At 41.2% G+C, this 27,153-nt stretch overlaps 2 protein-coding genes across 4 annotated transcripts in view; one reads left to right on the forward strand and one right to left on the reverse strand.

The window, feature by feature from the left end:
• Positions 1–8,138, forward strand: part of TRIM23 (tripartite motif containing 23) — a 30,744-nt gene extending 22,606 nt beyond the window's left edge. For all 3 annotated transcript variants that reach the window (XM_006259061.4, XM_019495952.2, XM_014594078.3), the window contains 4 exons: positions 2,369–2,498; positions 2,593–2,703; positions 4,294–4,418; positions 5,456–8,138. In XM_006259061.4, coding sequence (XP_006259123.1) covers positions 2,369–2,498; positions 2,593–2,703; positions 4,294–4,418; positions 5,456–5,635 — 546 coding nt within the window. In that variant the 3' untranslated portion in view covers positions 5,636–8,138. The remainder of the gene's footprint in view (positions 1–2,368; positions 2,499–2,592; positions 2,704–4,293; positions 4,419–5,455) is intronic.
• A 2,727-nt stretch (positions 8,139–10,865) lies between these two features.
• The window catches only part of PPWD1 (peptidylprolyl isomerase domain and WD repeat containing 1), a 28,051-nt gene continuing 11,763 nt past the window's right edge, over positions 10,866–27,153 (reverse strand). The window contains exons 5-11 of the mRNA XM_006259060.4: positions 24,427–24,874; positions 22,892–23,082; positions 21,182–21,371; positions 18,534–18,715; positions 15,211–15,292; positions 13,992–14,174; positions 10,866–11,218 (exon numbers count right to left, since the gene is read on the reverse strand). Of these exons, the coding sequence (XP_006259122.3) occupies positions 11,075–11,218; positions 13,992–14,174; positions 15,211–15,292; positions 18,534–18,715; positions 21,182–21,371; positions 22,892–23,082; positions 24,427–24,874 (1,420 nt within the window). The 3' untranslated portion in view covers positions 10,866–11,074. The remainder of the gene's footprint in view (positions 11,219–13,991; positions 14,175–15,210; positions 15,293–18,533; positions 18,716–21,181; positions 21,372–22,891; positions 23,083–24,426; positions 24,875–27,153) is intronic.

The following is a 27,153-nucleotide window of genomic DNA, read 5'->3' on the forward strand; positions in this document are numbered from 1 at the left end:
TCTGCCAAAAGCACTCTGTTATTTCTTGACATGGTTCCTTTAAAGAATACAAAAAATATAAAAGGAGCATTGAAGGCTTTTCTTTATAAACCTCTACTAGGCTAGGAGGTGCATCACACTTGCTAGATAGTCAAAGAACTCACATTGCGCTTGCAGAAAGTTCCAGGCCCCTAGAACAGGGACTCCTGTGTCCATATTAGGAACAGCTACTGTTTAACAGCTTAGATGTTGGTAGGGTAGTATAATTCAGCATGGATTTTTTTTTCATTAGACTCTGGTATAGGAATCGGACAGAATTTAGAATTTAGCCAGGACATTTCATTCACTGGTGTAATCAAATTTATATTTCTGGTGCATGCAGAAATAAAGTTGCCTTGTGGCAGTGACTGCTCTCCTTTTTCATATAGAGTCCTGACCTCTAGGTGTTACTTTAAAAGCAATCATAATTACAAATACCTGCTCATCTTGGCTGTATTAGAGTTGCTTCTGGATGTCATTCCTAAGTACTCCAAAGGTAGATTTCAAGCATACTGTACACATATTGCATTTGCAAAGTCAGTTTAGTTCCGTCTCAAACGCTAGGCCCTTAGCATCTCAAAGTTGCTGAAGGGAAGGTATTAAAATCCTGTGGAGGATGGCATACAAGGAAACTTTGCAGAAATTCCTAGGGACATTGGGAGGGAATGAGGGGGAAGAATGTCACCTGACAAAAGCTAGCAAATTAAATTTCCATTTATCTGCAGATGCATCCTTTGATAGGAAGCTGCTATTGGATTGGCTCACACCCAATTTCTTATATGTGGGGGGAAATGTATATTCTTACACATTACTTGGTAATAATAATTAAGCCCCAGTTTATCTCCCCTTCCCCCCCTCCATTTTTGTGATTCATGCTTCCTATGAATGATGAGTTGATAAATAGGGCTGTGCAAAACTCCAGTTCCTGATTCAATTTGGCGGAGATTCGGCCCGATTCAGTGGCCAAATCTCCAAATCTGAATCGAATCAGAGGACCCTTTAATCTCTCCAAATCAAATCGGAACCCTCCGAATTGATGCGGAGAGATTTGGCGATTGGACATAGACACGGCTTTAAATGTTTTTTCTACATACCTCAAGGTACCAGGTGGCTCATGAACGCTGAAGTGCTGGGGCGGATGGAGTGTCCCACTGGAGCGGCGGGGGGGCGCTCCCCAGCACAGTCGGCAGCAGACCCAGAAGTGGACCAGAAGCACTTCCAGGTCTGCTGGGGAGTGGGCCAGGCCCCCCTCCTTCCCCCCCCCCCCACACCCCTCCAGCTTGATGACTGATGTTTCCTGGGTCTGGCGAAGTACCCAGGGTCCGCCCGTGGCTGATTGCCAAGCTGGAGAGGTGCAGGGGGGAGTCCCCCTGCTCTCGGTGGCAGACCCAGAAGTGGACCGGAAGTTGTTCCGGTCCACTTCCAGGTTCACCACCGAGCATGGGGGGGGGGCCTGCGCTCCTGAGAGATGCTCCATCTTCCCCACCATCGCAGTGTTCACAAGCTGCACCTAGTACCTAGAGATGTGTAGAAAAAACATTTAAAGCTATGTCTATGGCTGAATCGCTGATTCTCTGAAGCAGCACTGAATCTTTAAAATTGAATATGGTCTGTTTCGCACGCCCATAGTAAAAAAGTATGTAACAGAAGGAGAAATTTCTCTTCTGTTAACAGATTCTGTTCTCATCCAAACATACTATCAAGTAAACAATCAGCATATCAAACTGAATTTTTTCCAAGAAAAGACTGACATGTAATTGTCTTAGAATGACTGTACTGCTGCTAATAAACAGTCGCTGTAGAGTACTACACCTTTGGGGAAAGGTCTTTGGGTGGTCTGAATTGAAGAGCAGGACATAATCCTGAGGCCTCTAGCAACAGGACTGACCTCTGTATTCCAGAGAGGGTGTCATTAGCTCATCAGTACAGGAGAAGAAAAGCTGCTTAAAAACAAAAGAAGAAGAAGAAAAGAATATTATCTATGTAAGATATTTCTCATTATTTCCCAATGACTCTTGTCATTAAAGGAGCAAGGAATGCTAGAATTATTGGAGCTTGAAACTATTACAGACAGAATAATACTTATTGGATATCTTTCTAATACAAGACTGCATATCTTTCTAAAATAAAATTATGAGCTAAGTGTAGATACTGCTGAACATAATGGCTTGTGTTATTCAGTATGTCAGACTAGATGTTGATGAGTCCCTTTTGCCCTTGAAAATCTTTAAATGATATTTTGTAACAAGTGAGAAATTTCCTTTGTAGTGGAGAGCTTTGAATTACTTTTGAATACTGTGAAGATGTTTTTTGTAACCTTGTATTCATTGTTATGTAAAACTTCTCCCAGGACAACAGGGTACATATTGGACCAAAAATGGAGATTCGGGTTGTGACTCTAGGGTTAGATGGAGCTGGCAAAACGACTATTTTATTTAAATTAAAGCAGGATGAGTTCATGCAACCTATTCCAACCATAGGTAAGTAACTTAATGATGGAACTTCTTTAATTTTGGGGGTGGCTTGTTTCATTACCAGGAATAAAAGTATAAAAATGAACTTTTTTGCTTTTAGGTTTCAATGTTGAAACGGTAGAATATAAAAATCTGAAGTTTACCATTTGGGATGTTGGAGGGAAACACAAGTTGAGGCCTCTGTGGAAGCATTATTACCTGAATACACAAGGTAGGATTGATAAAACATTTGTGCATTAGAGCAAAAAAAAATCTATAGTTAGAAGGTTTCTAACCATATAACTGACACAAAGTCAATCAGTCAAAGACAAAGTAGTTGTTAAAGTTATAGCCTAACAAATTACTTAGTCTAGTTGATTTTGGTGTCTGCTGGATAAAAAGGGCATTCTTCATAAATCCATCAGACTGTTCATGGAGCCATAACAAAATTAGAACTTCTGTTAAATTGTTTTTTGCTGCTGACAACAGATTAAAAAAAAGTCAAGTGTTCCAGAAGTTCACATAGTGACAAGGAGTACTTGCCAGGTATAAATTTTTAAAAATAGCATTTAAAATTAAAACAGCCATTGGGAGCCTCTCTTTGGCAGTTCATTTACTTGACCAAAGTTCTGTAATTTCAGGCTTAATATTGCAGTGTAATATTTGGTCATAAACCAGTTTTCATTCTTATTGTAATTTTGTTAATAGCTTTGCTGTCTAAATAGCAAAATATTGTTTTGAATACTGTTGGCATGGAAGCACCTGTTGTAGTACTCGACACTGCCTTATGGAGGAGATGCCTGAAGTGGATTGCAGTTTATTTTTCATTTAAAGTTAGATTCAGATTGTTTTCCATGATATATTTATTTTAAAAATCTGAGACTTTTAGGAATGACAGATGTTTAATGCTTTGAGTGCTTCTCATACTTTTATTAGTTAGAGCCTTCTTTGCAGAATTTTATAAAATTTAAAATTGCTTAGTTGCTGCTTTGGTTTATTTTACTTTTCATTTTTAAAAAAGCTAATGAGTATTGAATGTATGTAACTTCTGTTCTCCAGTTCTGCCTCACTAGTTCATTAGCCTATTTGTTCTGTCCTTCTGATCTGCAGTCCTTAAGAAGTTGTAATGGGAGATGCAAGGGTGCTAACCACTTAACCCATGTTAGCCCACAGTTTTTCTGGAATGTGTTACCTGTCCATAAATGCAGAGTCGCAGGTTAAGGCAGGGGTGGGCAATTATTTTGGGCAGAGGGCTGCTTACTGAGTTTTAGCAAGCCATTGAGGGCCACATGACAGGCAGCCCAGGGCAGATGAATATTAATTTTCTAAATTTTTTAGGGGCCCCACGGGCCAGATAGAATGGCCTGGCAAGCCGCATCCGGCCCCCGGGCTGCATTTTTTCCACCCCTGGGTTAAGTTCTGTCTACATAAAATTGCTGCACTGGTTTAGCAAAAGATGTAATTTTTAAGATGGCTCTAAACTAGAACAAATTAAATTTTACTTTGATTTAGCAGGAAGTGGTTTAAACATGTATGAGACTTTGCATCAGTTGGATCTATTTGACAAGTATTTAAACCACTGTGGCTCTGTTCTGTAAGCAAAGCCTAAAGCTTCAACTCTTTTTTTTAGGAAGAACACATTCTTGATTTATGTTTGTAAATTTGTAACATACCTTAATCTTGATGAGGTTGTGTAGTTCTGAGAAATGTACTGTGGGCATTGTAGATGGTTGTATGTTGGAAACGAACAGGATTTGTTGCAGTTGAGATATCTAAGTTCCCTGGGGTATTTGGTGTGTGTGACTTTGTTGTTTTTCTCTAGCCGTAGTGTTTGTTGTGGATAGCAGTCACAGAGACAGGGTCAGTGAAGCTCACAGTGAACTTGCAAAACTACTAACAGAGAAGGAATTGCGTGATGCCTTGCTGCTGATCTTTGCCAATAAGCAGGTATATGCAGTTTGTTTTGTTTTGTTTTTTTTAACTCGTTTTTTTCTTTTTAAAATCATGTTGCAGTTAACACAAGTCTTCTATTCTCTGCCATAATTTAAAAAAGGGGCTGGGGTAGAAAAGCAGAAGTTAAAAGTTTTCTCTTGATGTTGAATGGTACCATTACACAAACAGACTTATTGAAGTCATTGGTGGTGATAGTGGTTGTTTTTAATGAATCAAGCAGTTGCTTCAGTATGGCAAAGGTAGTAACAACTTTCTGTCCATTCTTACAATTATATTAATTTGGTCTGCAAATTTTTTTTAAAAGTGAAAGATCTATAACAGTTCTAAAATCTAAATTCTTGTCAGTGCAAGGAAAAATACTGAGAACTTACTGCAGGAAAATATTTGGGGGGGGGTGTGTGTGTGTGTGTATCAGTGGGCGCATCCTACACCTGATGCTGTGTTGCTGTAGCAACGTGCTACAGCAACATGGCATCTGTGGGCAAAAACTGTAGCACTACACCTACATCACCATAGTGACCCCCCCCCCAAAGCATCTGGCTGCTTGCTGCCCCCCACTTCCCCCAGAGGTACACTTACTAAAAAGGGGACTGCAGGGGGTACACTTATTAAAAGGTTGAAAACCCCTGGTATAGTGCATCACTATGGCAATGTAACAACTAAAAATAACCACATGCACTGCACAATAGGGGTTATTACAGTGCCTTCATTTAGGAAGTACTAAATGGCAGTGCTGTAGGGGCACGTGTAGACATGTCCAGTGATTCTCAACCAGGGTGCCTTGAGAATTTTTCAATGCTGCAGCAGTAAGAAATGAATAGTGTTAAAAACACTCTGACCTGTTTTGGTCTTTCCGATTTCTTGGCAATAGAAGAATTGCTGTCTTTTTCTGTAGTAAAAAATCAAGGGAAAACTAAGAGTGTACATTTTCCAAGGGTTACCTTGTATCTGTTTAGGGGTGACTTGGGTTTAAAAATGCTCAGAACCACTGGTGTATATAAAAAGAATTAATATATTTGTCTTCATTGTAGGATGTTGCAGGTGCTCTCTCGGTAGAAGAAATTACAGAATTGCTGAGTCTGCACAAACTCTGCTGTGGCCGTAGCTGGTATATACAGGGCTGTGATGCCCGAAGTGGCATGGGTCTGTATGAAGGACTGGACTGGCTCTCAAGGCAACTAGTAGCTGCTGGAGTGCTGGATGTGGCTTAATTTCACAACAGATGCAATTAAGTTTTAACATAGCTAACTTATTTGCATGATTTTGGATGTTGTAACAAGGTCTGCATTGTAAAGATGATGGCAACTCTTGTATAGAACTGTGGTTACAGAAAAAATCCTGATTCACGTCCAGTCAGAGATTGGGGAATTGGTACAGTGATTTGTGCAATTGCTGTAGTTTTTTAAAAACATGGTAGTGTAATGAACCAATGTGTTGGGCTGGATGCAGGGTTGCCATGGAATTATATTTGAAATCTATGAAAGTAGGTTATTACTTCCCGTTTGAAACTTTTTCTGCTAAAACGTGCTAAAATTGGTCTGAGACTTGCAATAAAGTCACAATAGTTACTTTAATAATATAATAAACATTTTACTTATCCCAAAAGCCTCTTAGAAACCTTGAGCTGCACAGAATAACAAACAAAACTCTAGCTGCTCATGAGTAACCAGTGGTGCCACTTCTAATACATTTTTAAAAGGCATTAGCTTAGACTTGTATAAAACTCCATGGTAAGAAACTACAGAAGGAAAGGGTTCCCCATTGTAAGCTATTAAAAGGAGGGGGCTGTAGAACTAGAAGACAGTGAGCCCGTTTCCTGCCTTGGATCTTGCAGTTTTGGTGGGCGATAGCATTGTTTGACTACCATTAGTAATAAAAGGTAGAAGAAAGCAAAAGTATGCATATTGAAAAGTCACGTTTTGTTCATAAATAAATCATTTTAGCTCATTGATATAGATGGGAGTTGTGTGTGCATGCTCAAGATCTTATTTGTTTTTAGAGATTAAACTTCATCCTCAAGCTGAATGAAGATAAAAACTTCCTAAAGAAGCTGTGTATTGAACTGTCATTTCAGCTATGTATTTTACATGTCATGCTTCCAGAAAAAGGCATTAGACTTAAAATATTGAATAACCTGCTGTAAAAGCAGGGCACGCTAATTATAACTCTTACTTGGAACAGCAGATTGTAAAATCTGATGGAAACTTTCTGTATTTAGATTCTAGTCATTCTTTACATACTGCATCTTCTGCGTGTAACTGTCACTAATGCCTCTATTTTCAAGGATTATTCATTCATAAACCAGTAGAACCTTGGAGGCGTATCTTGGTTTAAATTTAGAGGGGGCTGGAATAGCTTACTGATGTCTCATCTTCTGCTGCACACACAGTTCTGATCACTGTTAATCTGTGTGCTATGCACACCTAGTATAGAATCCTCTGTCCCCTCGTTAACTGTATGACCCTCTGAATCGAAGAGGTCATCTACTAGCATGGAGTAGAAGTAGCATGGAGAGGGTTTAGACATGGCCAGTGGATTGAAACTGCATATCCCTAAGCTGGCAGCATCTATTGGTGTTGGGAGGAAATTGTACTGCAGAAATAGCAGCTTTGCCTTACAAATGGGCCCAGTTTCTTTCTTGTTTGCTTGGGTGGAAGCCCTAAACTTCTCCCTAACCCCCCCCCCCCCCCCCCATGGTAATCATTTGCAGCTGTGGCCGTTTTATTGCATTCATATATATTTTGTAGTAATATCCCACTACGTACTTCAGTAAAGCAAAGAATGTATAAAATAATTTAGTGCATTTGCACTTTTTCTTTCAAGAGGAAGCAGTTCTGGTAACTACTTCCTCCTAATGACACTTGTTTATAGTTGCCTTTCTTCCTTAAATTTCATATTATTGATGTTAAACATAGCTTCAGTTTTAGCAAGAATTTAACTTACAACTAAAGGGATAAGCTTCACTATTCTAAAACCATGGATGCCAAATTAAAGCTTGTAGTATTTTAGAAATGGCTTAAATTTCATACACATTGGAAAGCTGAGAGGGAGGCTAAACTTTTCTCTCAGAACCTGAGAATAAATATTGTGCTTAGTTTACAGTAGCTGAAAGGTTTTTGCTGCTGTAAGCAAACTGAACATTGTTCACACTTTCCAGCCTGCAATTTCTTTGCACAGTAGTTAGTTGGCTGCCCCAGCTGACTACGTGCATGGCCTGCTTTACAGATCCAGCTCATATCTGGTTGACTGACTGCCCTGTCATAATTCAAATGCGCCTAGCAGAAGTTGTTTAGAACAGATGCTTGCTGGAAGACTCTTAATGATGAAAACGTATTAATTTTTTAAACTTTATTTTACTTATTAGTACATCCTTATTCTTCAGTGGCTTCAGTTGTACATGCTCTCAAACTCTGCTGTTACTGTTCTAGCTTTCTCTTGTTACTGTTTTAAAGCACTCAACAAACCCAGTCTGTTTGGTAAGAGCTTGTAGAGAATTACATATTTGGGGAAGAATGTGTTAGTCTCATTTTGAGTACAAAAGGATTTTGTGATAAGTGTGGGATGCTTGCGTAAAAGTGTTTTTTCCATGGAAATTATTTAATGTGACTGATTCAAGTAACTGTGAAAAACAGGTGTTGCATTTGTCTGTGAACTCAAGTGTTTTCTTGTATCATAAATTAATGCTATATATAAACTATTTCAGTTGTAAATTAATCTTGTTTCAACATTTTGTTGGACTCTTAATTCAATTTTTAGGATACTCATTTGATTGATTAATGATTGGATCTGAGGGGAAAAATCCTCTGATCTCTTAGAGGATTATCTGGATGAGTCTGAAATCTTTAAATGGTTAAATGTAAGATTTAGTCTTCTAGTGTGAAATTGTTGGCTTCATTTTGAAGCCGAATAACCATAACTTTCAGCAACTGCAGAAAAGTTTTTAAAACTAAACTTGGTTTAGAATAGTAAAACAAAGTATTTGAGCAGCAGTGCTTCACTACTTTTTGTTGTCTAATTTTCATTGCCTTAATTTTACAAAACAACTCTAATTCCACTTGTGGACTGAATGATAAATGAAGGTTCCTTCTGTAGGAGGAGCTTCACTAGTTCTTATTCTGGGCTACTGGAAACAGGGCTGGATATTACAGAGCAGTTCAGAAAGGGACAGCTCTTGGTTAATGAAAAACGATTATACCGATTTCAGTTTCTAAACTGCCTTAAATTGATCCTTCCCCCCCCCTCAAAAAAAAAAAAGTACTTTAACCCTCTAATTTAGGGTACTAATTTTCTGTGGTTGATTTCTTCCTGTCTTTAATATACTCAGTTTTTGATCTCTGATGAACAAGGGGCAAGTTTCCATATTGAACCTATAGGTAGAATTTTAGTACTTGTTCAGACTTTACTTCCCTTGTACTACTTTTATAATGCTGGAAATGTTGAGTAACTGGTACAAAGAAACAAAAATAGAATGCAGGTTCATTTTAAATGTAAGATGCCACAATTGTTTGGCAAGACTGAGGAAATTAAATACTTTCCAAGTTTAAAGGCAGTTCTGCTCAATAGAAGATACAAAAAGGTATCTTCATTCATGTCTGACTTCAGTGATAAATGTATTATATCAATCCAGTTTTTCATTTCATTTTTCAGTGTATACTGAGACTTGCATCAGCCAGCAATCCCAGAAAGTGGTTTAAGCCATTTCTTTGTGGGTAGTACTATAACTCTGCGGAGAGAGAGAAAGGAAATTGGCACAGAAGGGACCTGCTAGTATCAGAATATGGACATAAATGCCACCTACAGATGTCTTGCTTAGTGGAGACTATATATTGCACCTGCTCACTACCACTTTTAAATCCAGTTAATTAAAACATTCTGGGGATCTGAACTTTTTACTTCAGGTAACACTTTAATGTTCTGCTTTACTGGCTACCACCTAAGGAGGACATTGGTACAGTAAGAACATTTTCAGGAAAAAACTTGGGGATGATTGTAAACTTGTGAAAATGGTTCTTGGAATCTTCTAACCGTCTGTCTCTCTAGGAAAGTTAGAAGAAATGAAACCTCTTGGATAGTGAAGAGAGTAGGAGCAAGATCTCTATTTATCCCCCGGACAGTTGGACTCTGGGGAGTTCTAATTCATGCCCTTGCTGCCAGTACATCTCAGCACATCGGTGAGATACTGTGGTCCTCACTTCCTTGGAATAATTTGAAATTGTGCAAATATTAAAGTTCTTAAGTTGCTGTAACTGCTCTATGATGCCCAAGTAGATAAGTGAACCTTCACCTGTTTGTGTGAAGCACCCTATCTTCCCACTCAATTCTCTCATTTTGTAAGAGATTGAGGTCTTAATTGAGATTGAGGGTAATAAAACACCAAGATTTCCTGTTAATATTACATGCACATTGGCCATTTAACAATTGAATGACTTGCTTTTGCCAGATATCCTAATTTTAATATGCTGTCTGCAGCACATGATGTACTTTTTCTATTTGTTTAAATCAATAGAAATTAAAGTAATGCTTGAAGATGTCTTAACTCAAGAGTTTTCCCTGGTTTTCCAAACCCTCTGAAATACCTGCTACAGTCAGGTCATCATAAGAGCAGCCTAAAAAGGACCTGACCAACACCAGAAGTGGTCATCAGCCATCTAAAATAAGAGGGATGACTATGAATCTTCACAAATAGAGTTCTAGCCCCTTGCAGCATTCTGAAAAGGCCCTGGAATGTCTGCATTAAGAAAAAATACTGTTGTTAGGAGAGAGAGAGGCAGGTACCTGGTTTTATATTCCAGGTGAAAAGGAGAGAGAGAAACCTTTTGACATATATCAATACAGTTCACTCTAACCATGAACCCACTGAGCTATGTGAACCTAAACAAAGATAATTACTGGGTTTAATAGTTATAATCTTGTCTCTTGTTAGCTCACTACATATATGTAACATACTTTAATGAAAGGGAGTAGGGTGAGGTCAGGAGGCTGGACTTCATGAATAGATGTTAGAATACCATAAGTGGTTCAGTCTTCCCTGTGTTCAGGATCAAGGAAAATTGGTGGAATGTTATGCATTGGTATTTCTGTAGTTGACCCTTAGTCTACCAGCTTACTGAATGCTTGGGAGGACACACATCCACAGTCTGTGAAGAGGGAGATCACATATAGCTTGTCACAGCAAAATGCATCAAATTTTTGTCTAATTTGGGATGTATGTGCATGTGACAGAACTGGTTGTGCTGAAATGCTTCTATTTATTGGTAGACTTGGAATTGCTCTGAAGACTGCATTTATTTATTAGATTTGTATGCTGCTTATTTAGGCAGAACAGGATTACAGTAGGGGCTAAAATCCACCCACATGGCAGTTGCAAGCCTTCAGCTGAAATGGGAATTTAGCTAGATGATGCAGAAACATGTGAACTATGAAGAAAAGGTGCAAGAAATAAAAAATTTAACAAGCGTGCCTTTTTATTTTAAAATAATATAAAACTATTAAAAATAAAGTGTCAGGGCACTTTAGTACATGATTGGTGGAAGAGTTGGTTTGCTCAATCCTGATATTTTTTTGGAGTCAAGATCTCATAAAAATCACTATTTATTTTTGAGTCCCACAGCTTTCTTTTTTTTGTAAGCTAGAATTTTTCAAATCTGAGTTTACTTCACTGTGATATTAATGATGCTGACATCTTCATATGGTTTGTCGGTTTTGGGATTGACTTTCACATTTGAAATTCTCTGAACAACTTCCATTCCTTTGGTTACTCGTCCAAACACACTGTGCTTGTTGTCTAGCCAAGGCTGGTGAAGGCATAGGAGGAGAAAAAAAAAGTATTATGTAAGTATTTAAAACAGGAAGAGGTTTAAAGCTAAAATAAGTGCATGTAGATTAATATTAAAAAGTACAACTAAACTAAAATTAATTCCTTGCTAGTCTAACAGGTGACCACAGAAAACAAGGAGGCTTATAAGCTGTATTGTTCAACTCATTACGTAAAGTTAGTTATCTGTTTGCACATTAAATGTGATTTTAAAAACACCTCTACTGCTTCTGCTACCCAGTTGCAGTGCAGCACAGGAACAACCCCCTCTGCTAGAGCCCTGGGTACCTGACTGGGGCACAGTATGGGCAGAACCCCCTCCACTGAGCACTGTTGGATCTGGCCCATGGGCCACAGGTTACCAACTGCTGCCCCAGATGCATCATTAATGACTTCCAACCCCTCTTGGAAAGTGACCATGTCAAGGCAGCCTTTGGGAGCAGGCCTATCCTGGCTTACAGACAACCCCTAAGTTCAAACTGCATCACTCCAGTGACATACTGTCTAACTCCAATTCGCACCATGCCTTGCTACAGACCCAGGTGCCAGCTGTGCCGCCTCAACACAGACGATGCCATCATTACAGCTAGCCACATGAAATAAGCACCTGAACTTCATTCACCTGCTCCCATAGGCCATCACCTGTTTACTGTGCCCTTTTGCTGTCTACACTGGATAGATGGGGCAATCTCTGTACAAAAGAATGAATGGACACAGTCCAAATTAATTCCTGTAACAAAAAGCCCATGATGGAGCACTTTAACCTTCCTGGACATCCCATCACTGACCTCAGAGTAACGATCTTAAAATAATAAAAAACAACTTGGACATGAAACTGCAGAACAAGAAATCATCCCATGTTGTATTCATTTTGTTCTCAACAAGCTGTGGATTCTAATCCCATTATGTAGACTAGTTTGTTTACTCTGGTGTTCTTCCAGGTGTTAACCGCCTTGTTTAGCTTAACTTGTCAATCATTCTTTTTATTGCCTCTTGACAGTGTCCTTTCCCCTTCTATATAAGCTTTTTTCCTACCAGAACTTTCATAGTATCTGGCAAAGTGGGTTGTTGCCTATGAAAGCTCATGCCTCTTTGAACCAGTTAGAGTCTAAAGGTGCCATCCTGCCTTACCTTCTCAGCCTTTTATTACTACTGCATAACACAGGTAAAATTTGTGACCATTTTGAAATCATGTTTATAAATGTTCCTTCTTAACAATTTGCACTGACACTGTTACCTCTACTTCAGTTAAAGTTCTTTAAAAGCATCCCTCAAAACATGAGGCTTTAAAATAAATGTTGCTGTGTGTGCAGTTTCTAAGACAAACCCACAGGGCTATAGTAGTTTGAAGAATTTTGTTTTGTTCTTCTTAGATACTCATATAAAACTTTTCTATTTCTAGTATGCTGTGAAGTTGCACAGAAAACAACAATCCCGAAATCAAAGCCAAATCTTGACTGCTGTGCACAACCAGAATAAAGTAGGCCATAAACAGTAGTTTCTGTACCTGATCACATAGAAGAGTTGACCTGTTTTAGTTATGTTTGTTTATAAATTAAAGTAAAATCCAGATGTTAACAGAAAATGCAATTTCTGTTAATACAAAATTCTATCACCATGTACAGAAATATAATATGTACCACTTCCTTAAATTCTCAAGTCCTGAGCCCTTCAAAAAACAAACAAACCCCAAAACCAACCAAACAAAAAAACAAACCACACACGACCTACCATATTTCACAGTGTATAAGTTAACACAGTATATAAGTCAACCCCAAATTTATTTAAAAAGTTAGGTTTTTCATCTATCTTCACTTTGATCTTCTTCACAAAGAAAAGGATTGGGCCTTTGCATGCTGGTGGGCTCCAGGGAAGCTGAATGGGGCCCCTGGGAGCTTGGGCAGCCCCCTCCCAGCTGAGCCCAGGGAACATCACCACTGTGGAGGAAAGGACTGGGCCCCTCTGCAGCTCAGGGGCTGCCTGGCCCAGCAGCAGCTCACCCCCTGGCCCCAGGCTCCACCAAAGCAGGATCAGGCCCCTCATTGCTTCTGCCTTCAGCAGGTTCCAGCAGCTGGCAGGATACCTGACACCACCTCAGAAGGGGCAGCTTTACCCCATAGGTGAAGGGCAGGGGTGAGGGGGAAGGCCAGCCTTGTCTGACACGCCTACTTCCCCCCCTCCCCCTCCAGTGGTGCCTGGGGTGAGGCAGCCCCTTCCTGGGCAGCGTCAGACATCCTGCTGGCCACTGGAGCCTGAAGGCAGAAATGGTGAGGGACCCGATCCTGCTTTTGGCAGAGCCTGCTTCCTCCTCCCCCATGACCAGGAGGCAAGCTGCTGCTGGACTGGGCAGCCTCTGAGCCATGGGGGGGGGGGACCCAGTCCTTCCTTCTGCAGCAGCAGTACCCCCCAGGCCTGGCTAGGTAGGCTGCTACCTTGCTGGGTGCTGCCCAAGCTCCCAATCCAACTTCCCTGGAGCCCAGACATAGTGTACAAGTCAAGGTGGAAATTTAAGGGTAAATTTCCAGGGTTCAAACTTTGACTTATACACTTTGAAATATGGTGCATCTTTTTCTTTCCAATTTATGCAGAGGCAATTTCAATAAAGTGTTTGTATTTTCACATTGGGCATTTACTTTCAAATGAAATACTAGGACCATAGCTAGCATCCTCCTCTTTCACTAGAGGACTATTACAACTTTTTTTGCACAGGCTTGACACTTCAAGCCTTGCACTCTGTTTTAAGTATTACTTACAGTTGGCACCACTGTTATGAAGAACTGGGAACCATTGGTATTTGGTCCTGCATTAGCCATACTAAGTGTGTACGGTCTGTCATGTCGTAAAGTTGCATGAAACTCATCTTCAAATTCTCCTCCCCAGATGCTTTCGCCTCCCATTCCTGTACCTGTTGGATCACCCGTTTGAATCATAAAACCCTACAGAGAAATTATATAGACACAGACTTATTCCATATAACAAAGGTGCAAGATTATGAAATTCTATACAAGGGATTTTCAAACAGACTATAATGCTTTGTATATACAATGTAAGTGTTAGAATAAAATGCTGAAGCCTCAAATGCTCAGACTAGGACTGGAACACAGCATACAGTTAATTCCTTAAGAAGTGATGTCCAGTCTATCAGAGTAAAATTTTCAAATTACCTTGCTGGACACACCACACTCAAATACTTAGGGGTTATATAAGTCTGCTCCTTCTGCAAAAAAATCAGTTTTAATTTAAATCTAAATCTTACACAGCAAAAATTTAAAGCCCTACAAACTCTTCATTTTTTAGAATGTGGTCATACCTAATCCATACATGCCAGCCCTGTGTTCCAGGATGAGCCGCCACCACCTAGTGGATGGCAGATCTAGTGAGGATATTGAGCACATGGAGTGGTTCTTGGTTTTTAATTTTGCATTCCATTCTAGCTTTTGTTCCTTTTGGTCTTTGGAAGAAAGTTTCTGTTTTCATCCAGAAATGGGTTACTCTCCTTCTGGATGTTGTTTCTTGCACTTATTCTGAAGGGCGGGCTTCATCCCCCTGTATCTCATTAGGATTGGAAAGCAAACGTAAAAGAATATACCAGATTGGATAGCAGACCCTTCAACAACGAAAATGACTATCAGCCACTTGAGGACAGCTTTCGTGCAACCCAGTAGGGTATTTCAGAGTGCACCTTCAGAGGACATCTAATGGTTAAGGCCAGACCCCCTGCAGCAACCTCAACTGAGGAACATAATGTTGTTTGGACTCCCAGCTTGCCCCACCAAATCACCTAGATACTGAGTTCATTTGCATGGGTGAATGAGGCCTGGGAGCCTTTATGGCAGAGCTTTCCCCACAGATTGGTCCTTCTGCACTGGTTGGCCTTTAGTTTCCAATTCTGGCTGACTACAATGGTGAAAAAAAAGATGTGAAGAGTAGGAGATACAGGGTTGGCGCATTCAAGAAAGTCTTGTAAATTACCTTGATAATACGGTGAAATATGTGTCCATTATAGTAACCATTCCGACTATGTACACAAAAGTTTTCCACTGTTTTGGGACACCTGCAATTGTATATCATAAACATAAGAAAACACAAAGTACTTATTTGTTAAGCAGCAGTGCCTTAGGGGCTCCAAATGAGAACAGGTCCTCAAACACACAGCAAGGCGCAAAAAAGCTTATACATCCCAAAAAGCTTATGCATCAAAATCAGTGTCAGAGAATAGAAAGCAAAACACAATCACAGAGAGAGACAGGGTGCAAGCAAACATTGTCCTTGTGCCATCATAAAAACTTTAATGGTGGTACACGTTGTGAACAAACAGACATTCTAGCCCCTTGTCATGCTGCAAGTGCTCAGAAATGCTGCCATGACCTAAGACAGTTTTGTGATACCTTAAATGGGAAGACATCTGTTTATTATCACAAACTACCTCTAGCACATCTCTGCAGGCTACTGTGAGCATGTCTGCAGGCTGCTGCACCCCAACTCAAGCTCCACATCTGCAAAGTGGAAATCCCCTGAAAAAAATACCCACAGTTCATGCATCTCACTGCTGCACCCCTGCCCATGGCCACTGTCCTGCATGATTGGGTCCCTGAAGACACAGGAGCAGCAGGAACTCAACCCTGTGGGACAACAGTCCTAGCAACATCTGTACATGCCAGTGAAGCAGACCAGCTGTGCCAGAACACATCCCAGCACAGCTGATCCTGCTTTAAAGATGACAACTGATTATAACCATAGCAACTTGCCCTCACCTAACAGGTCCACAGCAGGACCAGATACAGGAGCTCTCTCTTGAACCCTAATCCAATGTCCTAGCCACTAGATAATGTGTTTTTTTTCCCAAACTTTCCATTTTCACAGCAGAGATAAGTGGCAACAAACTGGAACTAAATGTCAGCAATGTAATTCACAAGCAGGAAAAAAAAATCCTCTACCTTGGTAACTCTAGCAAACTGTACATATTGTGAGTGCATCCTGGAAGTGATGCATTAAATATCATTACTTCAGTGCAAAGGAAAAACTTTTCATCCAGTGCAAAGCAAGCTAATGGTAATCCTCCTCCAAAGCCCTAATACTGCTGATCATCAACATCCAAATATTATATGGGCAAAGGGGCACTTGGCACATTACTGTTAATGAGATAAAGACCCTTTCAACCTTCAGGGCTTGATTTTTATCTAGACAAAAAAGTCAGTCCCAGAGGTAAAGTACTTCCTAACAGATGTTCAGGAGATTGCATGTAAAAGATTAGTAGTCTCAAATTAATTTCTAATGAACTGAAACAGATATTCAAAACTGGCACTCCAACTTGCCATATTAAAATTAAGCCAAAGATCTCATATCTTCCCATTTGCTCTACCTTTCCATGATGCTCTCATCCCATCCATTTTCAATGAGATGCTAATTTCTAAGCATGCTTTAAAACTAGGGAAACCCAAACTAGCAAATCATAAATAAAAAAGGAAGGGACCAATCTATTGGCCTCACACTTAATCTACTGTATAAATGTAGGCACGCACATTGCTTTATTGTTTGCCTCTGATGAGTACCTGGATAGCAAAGGTGGGTATTCTGAACACTTACAGCCATCTATATTTTGAATTATGCTTCCTGATTTCTAAGGAAACAAGAATCAGCATTACCAATCAATATGTCTCTATACTTTGAAATATATATGTATATTTTTGAGACTCCCTGTACACATATACACTAGAATTTTATTGTGAAACAATTAGGCTAGAGGTAGACATTACACATAAACCAGTTTAAGTGATCAGAAACTGTTTTAAACCTGTAACAGAACAGAAGTCCAGTGCACATAAACCAGTTTGAAAATGGCAGAAACTGGTTTGAGATAAACCTGGCTGAATGTAGTATCAGACTTAACTGATTTGGGTCAAACTGGTTTATGCAATGTCTGTCCCAGACCCCTTCCTGGTTTAAGTGAAAGCAGAGTCCCCCACCATCCCAGATGCTTTGCAAACCTGGGCGGGGCTCTGCTCTCTGCTCCAGCCCAGCAGGGCTGGCCCCTCCCCTCTTCTCCCTGGCCGCAGCTCCAGCAGAGACTGCAGGTACAGTGGCATCTGCCTGGCCCCTGGCCTCTCTCCCCATCCCCACAGGGATTCCCCTCTACCTTACACAGACACTTCTCAGCATTAGTTAGCATACCACATGCTGGCTACGGTCCGTGCTGTGGGAGACAGGACAAAGGTAGACAGTACAGCGTCTTAGGGCTTTTTGGAGCTAATCAACAGGTAGCTGGTAATGTACCTCCGTTCCTTTCTTGGAAAAAGTTGTTTAAGAAGAGCTTGAACTGATGAGAGAGGCTTTTGTTTTGTTTGATGGGCTGATAAATGCTAACAACTCCCTGTGTAACTCCCTGCTGTGTAACTCAATGCTCTATTATCATCTTCATGCTGGCTCCCTCACTGGTCAGGGGGGAAGGAGAGAACCACAACAACCTAATCAGAACATCCTGCTAGCCTGGCCATGGCCCACCGCAGCTCAACAGTGTACAAGGGGAGGAAGGGCTACTCTACTGCCCCCTAGCTTCTAGCCTGAGCCACTGCAGGCATGTGCTGGCATTTCTTCAGTCCAGAGGAGATGTCTTCAGATTTACAACCTGGTTCAGCCTAGCCAGGTTAGACAAACCTGCAAAGATTTAATCAATTCAGGCTCAGGCTTTTTGGACATCTGTCCCTAGCCTTAGGGTTGCCATATGTACATGCATACCCTATACAAAACCATGAAGACACTGGGGGTGGTAGAAATGCAGTTATTGACAATAATTTATACAACTTGACCACAAAACTATTTTCAAATGCTAGTAGAAAAAGTGGCACAAAGTTTTACATACAACTGAACTTAGTTCCTCTTTCATAACAAGGGAAGATTAGGCAGTTCTTGAAAGAAAAGTTTTCAAGTGTTCAGTGGCACAGAATTTACAGCAAATATTTTGACAATTACACAACATATTGCCTCTCAAGCTTATAAACAAGTGTTGCCAGATATTTCTGCTACTGCTTTCAACCTTGTGGGGGTTTTTTTGCTTTCCTTAGATTGCATAAAAAAATTGCACTCTGCTTGCACAAAACAGTGTCTAATTAAGGAGTAACACCCAGCAAATTTATTATTAATTGTAAATAGGAAAATCTATGAATAAAGACAGCAGGAAAAGGAGCACATTAAGAAAAAGGACTGAACTGTTATCAATTTCTCACCACTGGGAAGTGACAAGAGAAAGGCTCCAAAAAGATGCTATAAAGCAAATTAGAAAAGATACAAATACATACTCAACAGGGAAGAGCTTGATATGAATATCTCCCATGCTTGTGTGGATAATGGCACTATCAGAGACCCTTTTGGGGCCTTCAGCTTGAGTGGCTGCCATGACCTCTTCTTTAGATGGTTTTTCATTAAATACATCTCTGTCTGAATCTGCACTCTTTGTATCTTCTGGTTCACGTTTAGTAAACTGAAGAATAAAGCACAAATAATCCGTATATTTTCCTCCATTTTTACATGTTAGATGACATTTCACAACTGAAAAATCAACTAGCGATCTGCTAAATCCTCAACTAGATTTGGAACACAGGCAGAAAGAACATATAAAATCCTGTTCTCCTGCAATTCAGTATGTGTAAAATAAATGGTAATAGAAGGCACTTACACTTGTATAGCTATCAATTCCCAGTACAGTTATTTGCAAATCTAAATAATCAGTGGCCATTCCTTTACACCCAACCAAAATCCCATGGTAAAAATACTATTTTGAAAAAGGAATGGAGTACAAATGTCCAGGCAGGTAGGATCAAGCCAAATTAGCAGTCTTCTGGTTTCATTACACAGACATATTAAGTTCACTTTCTGCCGTTATTGCCAATGCAAAACTCAAGAAGAAAAAACATGTTTAATTCAAAACAGGAGCTTCATTCCCCCAAACAGTTCTCAAAGGATGGGAGATGCATACTAATGGTAAAAGAATAGAGAAGCATTAGAATACTGTGTAGAATGAATACATTATAATATCTCAGCTGAGAATTACATAACTGAAATATTCTGCATAGTTTCTGTGGCCATGGGTAGGTATTACATTTGTGCTGGGAGAAAAGCTGTATTCATTTTCCTGCAGAAGAAACCTTACGAGAGCCCCAAGAAAATTGCTACTGGGGAGAATGGCCCCCAGCCACCTGCCTCTCCCTTCTCCCATACACCTCCTGGTTGGCCTAGAGGAGTGCCGAGGGTGGCACGAAGCTGTACCACTGTGGCAGCCTTCTCATGACTTTGGGAGCATTGCGGGTGTGCAAAAATGTCCCTCTTGACCTAGTCAAGTGCTATCTGGAACTTCAGAATACACATGCTTGGTACTATAGGACTACAATCAAAGTGAAGTGCAAAGCACTGGTTAGGCAAGTAGCAGTCAAACTTACACTATATCATCATTCCTTCATTGTCCAGGCAAAGCCCCAATGCATTTGCTTAGTTTACTTGATTCTTCTTGTCTAAAAACTCTACTGTAAGCTCCTCGGGGTAAAAGACTGTTGTGTCTTTGTTATTTGGCTGTAGTTTAAGTGTTCATGAGCACTAATACTACACTGAATTTTCTAGATACAATAACTATATTTATAGAGACAGCGAGAGACAGAGCAAGAGAGAAAGAACCCCCTAACTATATATGAGGGTTATATTTTCCAAAAAAAAAAATCAATTATTTCGGATGTGATGAAGATCACCCAAGCTTCTTAACTCCTTGAGCAACTTAGTGAAAATCAAAGATCCCCATGCTACCTAGAGCTAATTCTAGAGGTGCACTGATACATTGGTCCCATATTGGATCAGCACCGATATAGGGAAAACTGACAGCATCGGAAATCAGCTTTTTTTGCCTGATGTGGCCAATAATGTGGCTGATAAATGCCCTGGGCATGCACACAGCCACAGCATGCACACAGGAGGAGCACAGCCCAGCGGCTCGAAGAGCAGCATCTGGCTGGTGAATCTGTTGTGGGAGAAGGGTAGGGGAAGGGAAGGGGGATGGGGGGCAGATCGAGGCCCCTGCAGTGAAGGAGGGAGAGGGGCAGGTGCTGCTCAGCCAGGGTGGGGTGCAGGACGGAGCTGCAAAAGGCTCGTCCAGAGGTTGCAGGGTGGCTCCCGCTACTGCATGTACCTCAGGTGTGACCCCAGATCTGCGCATGGGATGGGGCAGACTGTCGCTGTGGGCTAGACTGCTGCTGCAGTCTGGGGGCTGCACCGAGCTCTGGCAAATTCTGGGGTGGCTGTAGCCTCCTCATAGCACCCTCCCAGCACTGCTGCTACTGCCTGCCCCAAGCACAGCACAGCCCAAATCCCTGCTGGGAAGACCCTGGCGCAGCCCCCAGCCCCAGCAACAATCCTCCCTCACCCCACACACAGATCCAGGGGGACATGCCCTGCCATGCCCTCCTGGGGTGAGCTCAGTGGCAGGAGCTGCCACCCCCCACGTCCAATGGACGAGCTGCTTGCAGCTCTGTCCCACACCTCACCCCACCCCCACTCCTTCCATCATCGCAGGGGGGGCCTCGATCTGTACCCCCTCATGTCCCTTTGCTCCCCCACCCCAGACTTACCAGCCCGACGCTGGTCTTCAAGCTGCCCGGCTGCATATCAGAATCAGATCAGTATCAGCCGATATGGCTCCTTAAAAATTGGCCATCAGTATTGGCCCCAAAAATCTCTATCGGTGCATCCCTAGCCAATTCCAAGTTAAAATATTATTTCAATTTAGGAACACCCCTTCTGAAAGGCTATTTCACTACTACAATTCAAAACAAAAGCATTAGAAAGGTGTAGATTAAAAAAAAAAAAGAAAGAAACCAAAAAAATTAAAACAAACCCTAAAAACAGACAGACAAACAGATCAGTGCAACAACAGAGAAGTTATTCAAACAGAAACCACATGTACCATGTAAAACCTGTTTTTTTTGAAAGCTGTGCAGACTATTGTTGGATCTGCCTGGATGTTCTGAAGAACAGGGTTTTCTGATGCTTTCATCTCTATGGTGACAGCAGCCCGATGTTTCTTTGCTACTCCTTGAAACAAAGCCAGCTGCATTACCCTGATATTTTCCTGTTTGCCTAGAATTCGAACACATCTACAATAGAGAATATTTAAAAAAGCATCAACACCATTTCCATGATGCTTAGTTTCTCCCCTCTGTCCAGAACTAGACTCTTGACACAATCACTACATTTTAGCTTGTCCAAAGAAAAAAAAAGACTAATTACCAGGGGTCTGCGAAGCGGGTCACATTTGATTTGGATTTGGCCTGATTCAGGGGACAGTGATTCTATTCGCCGATTCAGATCAGATCACTGTCCCGATTTGATTTGACCGAATCTGAAGATTCGATTCTGGAGAATCAGCGATTAGGCCATAGACACAGCTTTGTTTTTTCTACATACCTCAAGGTACCAGGCGCGGCTCATTGAACACCGAGATGGCAGGGCAGATTGAGCATCCCACAGGAGCGTGGCCCCCCCACCCACGTTCTCAGTGGTGGACCTGGAAGTGGACAGGAAGTACTTCTGGTCTACTTCCGGGTCTGCTGCCAAGCACACAGGGCCACTCCCCACATCCTCTTGGCTTGGCACTTGGCAGCGGGGGGATTGCAGGTGCCCCCCCAGACCCAGGAGGCACCAGTCACTGAGCTGGGAGGTTTTGGGGGGTCCCCTGTGCACTTCCAGGTCCACCATCGAGTGTGCAGGGGACCCCCCCTGCATTCCCATGGGATGCTCCATCTGCTCCACCATCTCAGCATTCATGAGTCACACCTGGTATCTTGAGGTATGTAGAAAAAAAACATATAAAGCTGTGTCTACGGCCAACTTGTTGAATCTCTCCAAATCGAATTAGAGGCTTCCGATTTGATTCAGAGAGACTAATGGGTTTCCTGATTCAACTCTGATACGGAGATTTGGCGGCCGAATCTCCTCCGAATTGAATCAGCGACCAAAGCTTTGCATAGCCCTATTAATGACTATTAACTGGCCTATTTACAAGACTTATGAAGCTCTCCCTATTCAAACCTTAGAGAAAGTCTACTGCTCACCCTTCTCAAACCAAAAAAAATCCCAAAGTCATTGATTCTTATTTATTTTGCAATACAAAGATGCAAATAAAATTGTCTTAATTTTACATTAGTCTTAATTTTACTTGTATTCATTCCATATAAGAACAAAACAGGACAGATGGTATAAATACCCTTATTTTGAAGATTTTATTTAAACACACATGATTCCATTTCACCAAGTATTAAGACACAAAATTCAACATTTAGCCTAGAAACAGTTTACAGCAGGGGTGGGCAAAATGCGGCCCGCCAGGACATTCCATCAGGCCTGCGGGGGTCCTAAAATTTTTTGAAAATATTAATTTGCCCCTGGCTGCCTGTCACACGGCCCTCGATGGCTTGCCAAAGCTCAGTAAGAGGCCCTCCGCCCAAAATAATTGCCCACCCCTGGTTTACAGCCTAATTGAAACCAGTGACCCCTCCCCCCAGCCAAGAAATCCATCATCATACAAAATTTTCAACTCGTTAAAAATCTCATTAATATTATATTTTTAGATAGTCATGACATGTAAATGTATATGCATAGTCTGAGTATGACTTACCGGTTCGTTTCTACATTTATGACCTTAATACCCAGCATCGTTCCATAAAGCACAAAGTGTCCAGTTTCATCAAAAACTATGTTGATTAACCTTCCAGCATCCACTTTCTCTAGTTCACGCTCAACAGCCATACGTCGGCCAAACTCCATATCTGGCAGCTGTTGTCTCATCTGCTGTAGCTCAGTAAACATCTACAGAGATAAGATAATTTTTGTATGTTTTGAATGTACTACAAGGTTCTGATGTAGTCTAGCATCTAAGCATGTGCTTAACTTAAACAGACTTCAGTAGAACTATTCAACAATACACAAGTCTCCGTAATTTTCCAATGAATTATTCAAATAGTTTTTCTAGCTAAATGAAGATCAAAAAGCAGACCCTACGATGACAGGCTGAGAGCCCTGGGGCTCTTTAGCCTGGAAAAGCGCAGGCTCAGGGGTGATCTGATGGCCACCTACAAGTTTATCAGGGGTGACCATCAGTATCTAGGGGAACGTTTGTTCACCAGAGCACCCCAAGGGATGACGAGGACGAATGGTCACAAACTGCTACAAGATCGTTTCAGGCTGGACATAAGGAAGAATTTCTTTACTGTCCGAGCCCCCAAGGTCTGGAACAGCCTGCCACCGGAGGTTGTTCAAGCGCTTTCATTGAACACCTTCAAGATGAAACTGGATGCTTATCTTGCTGGGATCCTATGACCCCAGCTGACGTCCTGCCCTTTGGGCGGGGGGCTGGACTCGATGATCTTCCGAGGTCCCTTCCAGCCCTAATGTCTATGAAATCTATGAAAAGGTAATTACTATCAAAAAGGAAATTAAACATGTGGGTTGTAGCATTCAAGATCACGGACAAAAAAAAGTGTGTTCCCAGTCTAAAAATTCAATCTTTAACAGAGACATAACTAGCAAGTGTTACATCCTGGGCAAAACTACAAGAGTGGGATGGAAGGTGCTGAGTACCAGAGTAGGGTGGAAGTGGTTAGTTTTACCTGCCTAGAAGACTCAAAGACATTAGCTGCTGCAGTGCTATCTCCCTGCCACTGCAACTGCTGCTGCAGCAACTCACAACATGGCACCTGAGAGCTGCTGCCATCATGGCACAGACTCCCCCAGGTAGTCAATATTCTGGTGGCCTCCAAGCCAGCACCTGAGACTGCTGTCCTACTCACCCACCCTTTGTGACGCTATTGATCGCTGAAGGGACTCTTTTATTTAACATTTGTTATTGATTTTAATTAAAGCAGTCAATTTTTCAAAAACTTCTAGAAAAGAGACAATATACCCTCACAAAAATGATTAAGCTACCTAAATAAACAAAAACAAAAATTAAAGTATATTGGAAAAAATTCAATAAAGGAATACAGAAGTTAGGTCACAGGATGAGAACAGAGAAGAAAATCCCATTTTGTTAGTCAAATAAGTAATAAAGCCTCATAGCATATAAACAGAAGATAAAGTAGCTAACTGCACTGATAAGCAAACTAGTACTCAATCAAAATAGTGAAGCAGAAATAAAAACAAGAGTGAACTTACACTTAGGGATTCATCAAAAACTCTCATAAGTTTCCCAGTCAAGAACCTAAAAATTCTAACTTTTCTATCAGAACCAATACTGGCCATTTTCTTGCCATCAGGTGAAAAACTTATGCTAGATGGGTAAGCTTTGCATTTAGCAAATTCATATAAATCTGTATCTGTTTTATATTCCCAGTTCACATTTTTGGGGAATTTGTATTCACGGGGCGTGCCAGTCCAGTACTCGATCATTCCAGACTTGTCAGAAGATACTACTACTTTGTAGATAGGGTTTAACTGTATCTGAGTAAGAGGAGATGTATGGAGTTTATCAAAAACATGAAGTGGCTGGTTATTTCCTCGACCATCATATATGAATATCTTCCCTGTGCTCTTCTCAGAAGTTGCAACAGAAGATATGGCATCTCCAGGACAATATACCCATTCACACTGGCCAGGGTAGAAGCTGGAACAGAACCAGAAAAACAATAGAACGAGTAGGACTTATTTTACTTAGACAGAAACATATAATGATTTGCTACACAAATTTTCTAAGGACTAGTCAATTTCTGTTCATTCTTATTTTCAATATTACAGAGGGTAAGGATCACTAATTTGATAGCCCAGAGCCTACGTAGCAAATCACCTCTTTATTTTTTTTTTAAATCAAATGACAAGGGCAAATTTTTCAGCAGAACAATTATTTGTTAAAGCTGATACTATGAGATGTACTAAGATTTAGCATTACGATACCAAGGAGAAACATTTTTTGATAACCAATTTACTTCTATGTAGGTGGCCCAACAGCCCAACTTCTTCTTCCATATTTCTTCAAAGTGATTAGGACAAGAGTGGGTGAGGGGAGGTAACTGGACAACAAAAAAAAGGGCTGCCAACTACTACTACCTCAGATGTTAAAATGTAGTGGTGGCTGAATTTAATGTCTCACATTACATTTTTTTTCTGCCCTAAAACTGGTATTGAGCCAAATTCTTGTTACAGCTGAAGGTAATGATAATTTTGTCATCAAATTCAACTGCAACAAGAATGGGTCCCTGCAATAAACTGTGAGAACCAGATTACATTCAGCTGGAGTTCTGAAGGAATATAAAAATTAAGTGGTTGGCTGTTAATAAATATATGGACTCTATAAATTAAAAGAAATTAAATAATTGGAGAACTGCCAGTGTTATACCTATCTTTAAGAAGGAAGTCTGGCAAAAATCTTGAAAATTACAGATCACAGAGCCTTACTTCAGGGTCAATAAACTAATTGATACATAGTTTATTGTATTGATACAATAATTAAAGAAAGAATGATAAATACAGAAAGACTGGTACATTCTCCACATGGAAGCTGTGTTATTTAGAATTCTTTGACAAAGGTACTGAAGAATGGTAAGATATCATTTATCTTGGATTTTCAAAATATTTTTAGTAAAGATCTGCAGAAGAAGCTATTAACAAAACCAAGTAATCACAGTATGAGGTGCAAGGTTTTGTCATGTTTTTAAAACTGGTTAAGAGGCAGAAAAATATAAAATATATTGAACATATACTGTATTTTTTGTATGCAATGCACCCCCAGATAAAACATACACCTTGTGTTTGGAAGGCAGAATGTAGAAATAAAAGATTTTTCCAGAGTTATCGCCGACTGTATGACACAGAGTAAGTCCTTGTGGGAACATAAAGTGTCCAGGAAGTGTAGCACCAGGAAGTTCCTAGTGCCAGCTACCTCATCCAGATGGTTTCCTGGGAGCAATACTTCCTGGACACTCTGTACGCATCCACACATGCAGGCACATGCGCTTGCAGCAGCTCAAACAGCAGCAGCACAAATTTGTGCTGGAGATTGGTGCCTTAGCACACGTACCTGAACATGCACTTTGGTGCGGGGCAAATTGTGCTCCTTGGGGCAACCTGACCCTGCCCAGCTCTGCCTGGATATTCAGCCAGGGCGAGCTAGAGGCTCAAGCTAGAGTATAAAAAAGCTGCCCTGGTGAGCCGTTCAGGGCTGCTTGCTCTCAGGAGCTTCTGAGGTCTGGCCAGTTGGCATCTGGGGATACTAGTCAGCCCCTTGTGCCAGCTGGACTGCTGAAGCAGCCCTAACCTAGAGTGGCCCCTGTACCCTCTACCCACTGCAAGAGTGGGGGCTGCTGCCTGGCTGTGACCTGCTGCCCCCTGCAATAGCATTCGGCCCCTGGTTCCTGCATCCCATGGCTGTGTGCCTGCCAGACCCAGACGGGGACTGCACAGCCACCTGGGCTGTGGTATGGGCACCGCAACACAGGCACCTGCACCTCTGGGCCAGCTGCCAGTGGCACTGCTGTCATGTCTTCTAGTGCCCCTGCTTTACCATCTGGGCAGCTATCGCCCTGAAGATGTGCTCATTCCAGTGGCCCACTTTGAACTGTTGAAGTGTGTCCTGGCCCCAAATTGCCAGGAAGTCAGCTACCTTGTCTGCCCTCCACCTGGATCCCTGATGCTGGCCCTGGGCAGGCTCCTTTGCCCAGGTCCTGCTACTTGCCTCACCAGCAGGGATCCTAGTGCTCCCAGTTTAAAAACTGTAAGATCTCTAATAAAACAAACCTAAATTCTCTCATTGAAATACCCAAAATCTGCATTGTTCCACAATTAAAATGAAATGCCACTGTATATAGGGAGATAAATTGGGAAATATTTTATTGATATATTTACCATTTTAAAGCAATTTGGAAGCCTACCAGTGCCTCTATCACCATA

The sequence above is a fragment of the Alligator mississippiensis genome, chromosome 3 (genome assembly GCF_030867095.1).
Source record: "Alligator mississippiensis isolate rAllMis1 chromosome 3, rAllMis1, whole genome shotgun sequence".
Taxonomy (NCBI): domain Eukaryota; kingdom Metazoa; phylum Chordata; order Crocodylia; family Alligatoridae; genus Alligator; species Alligator mississippiensis.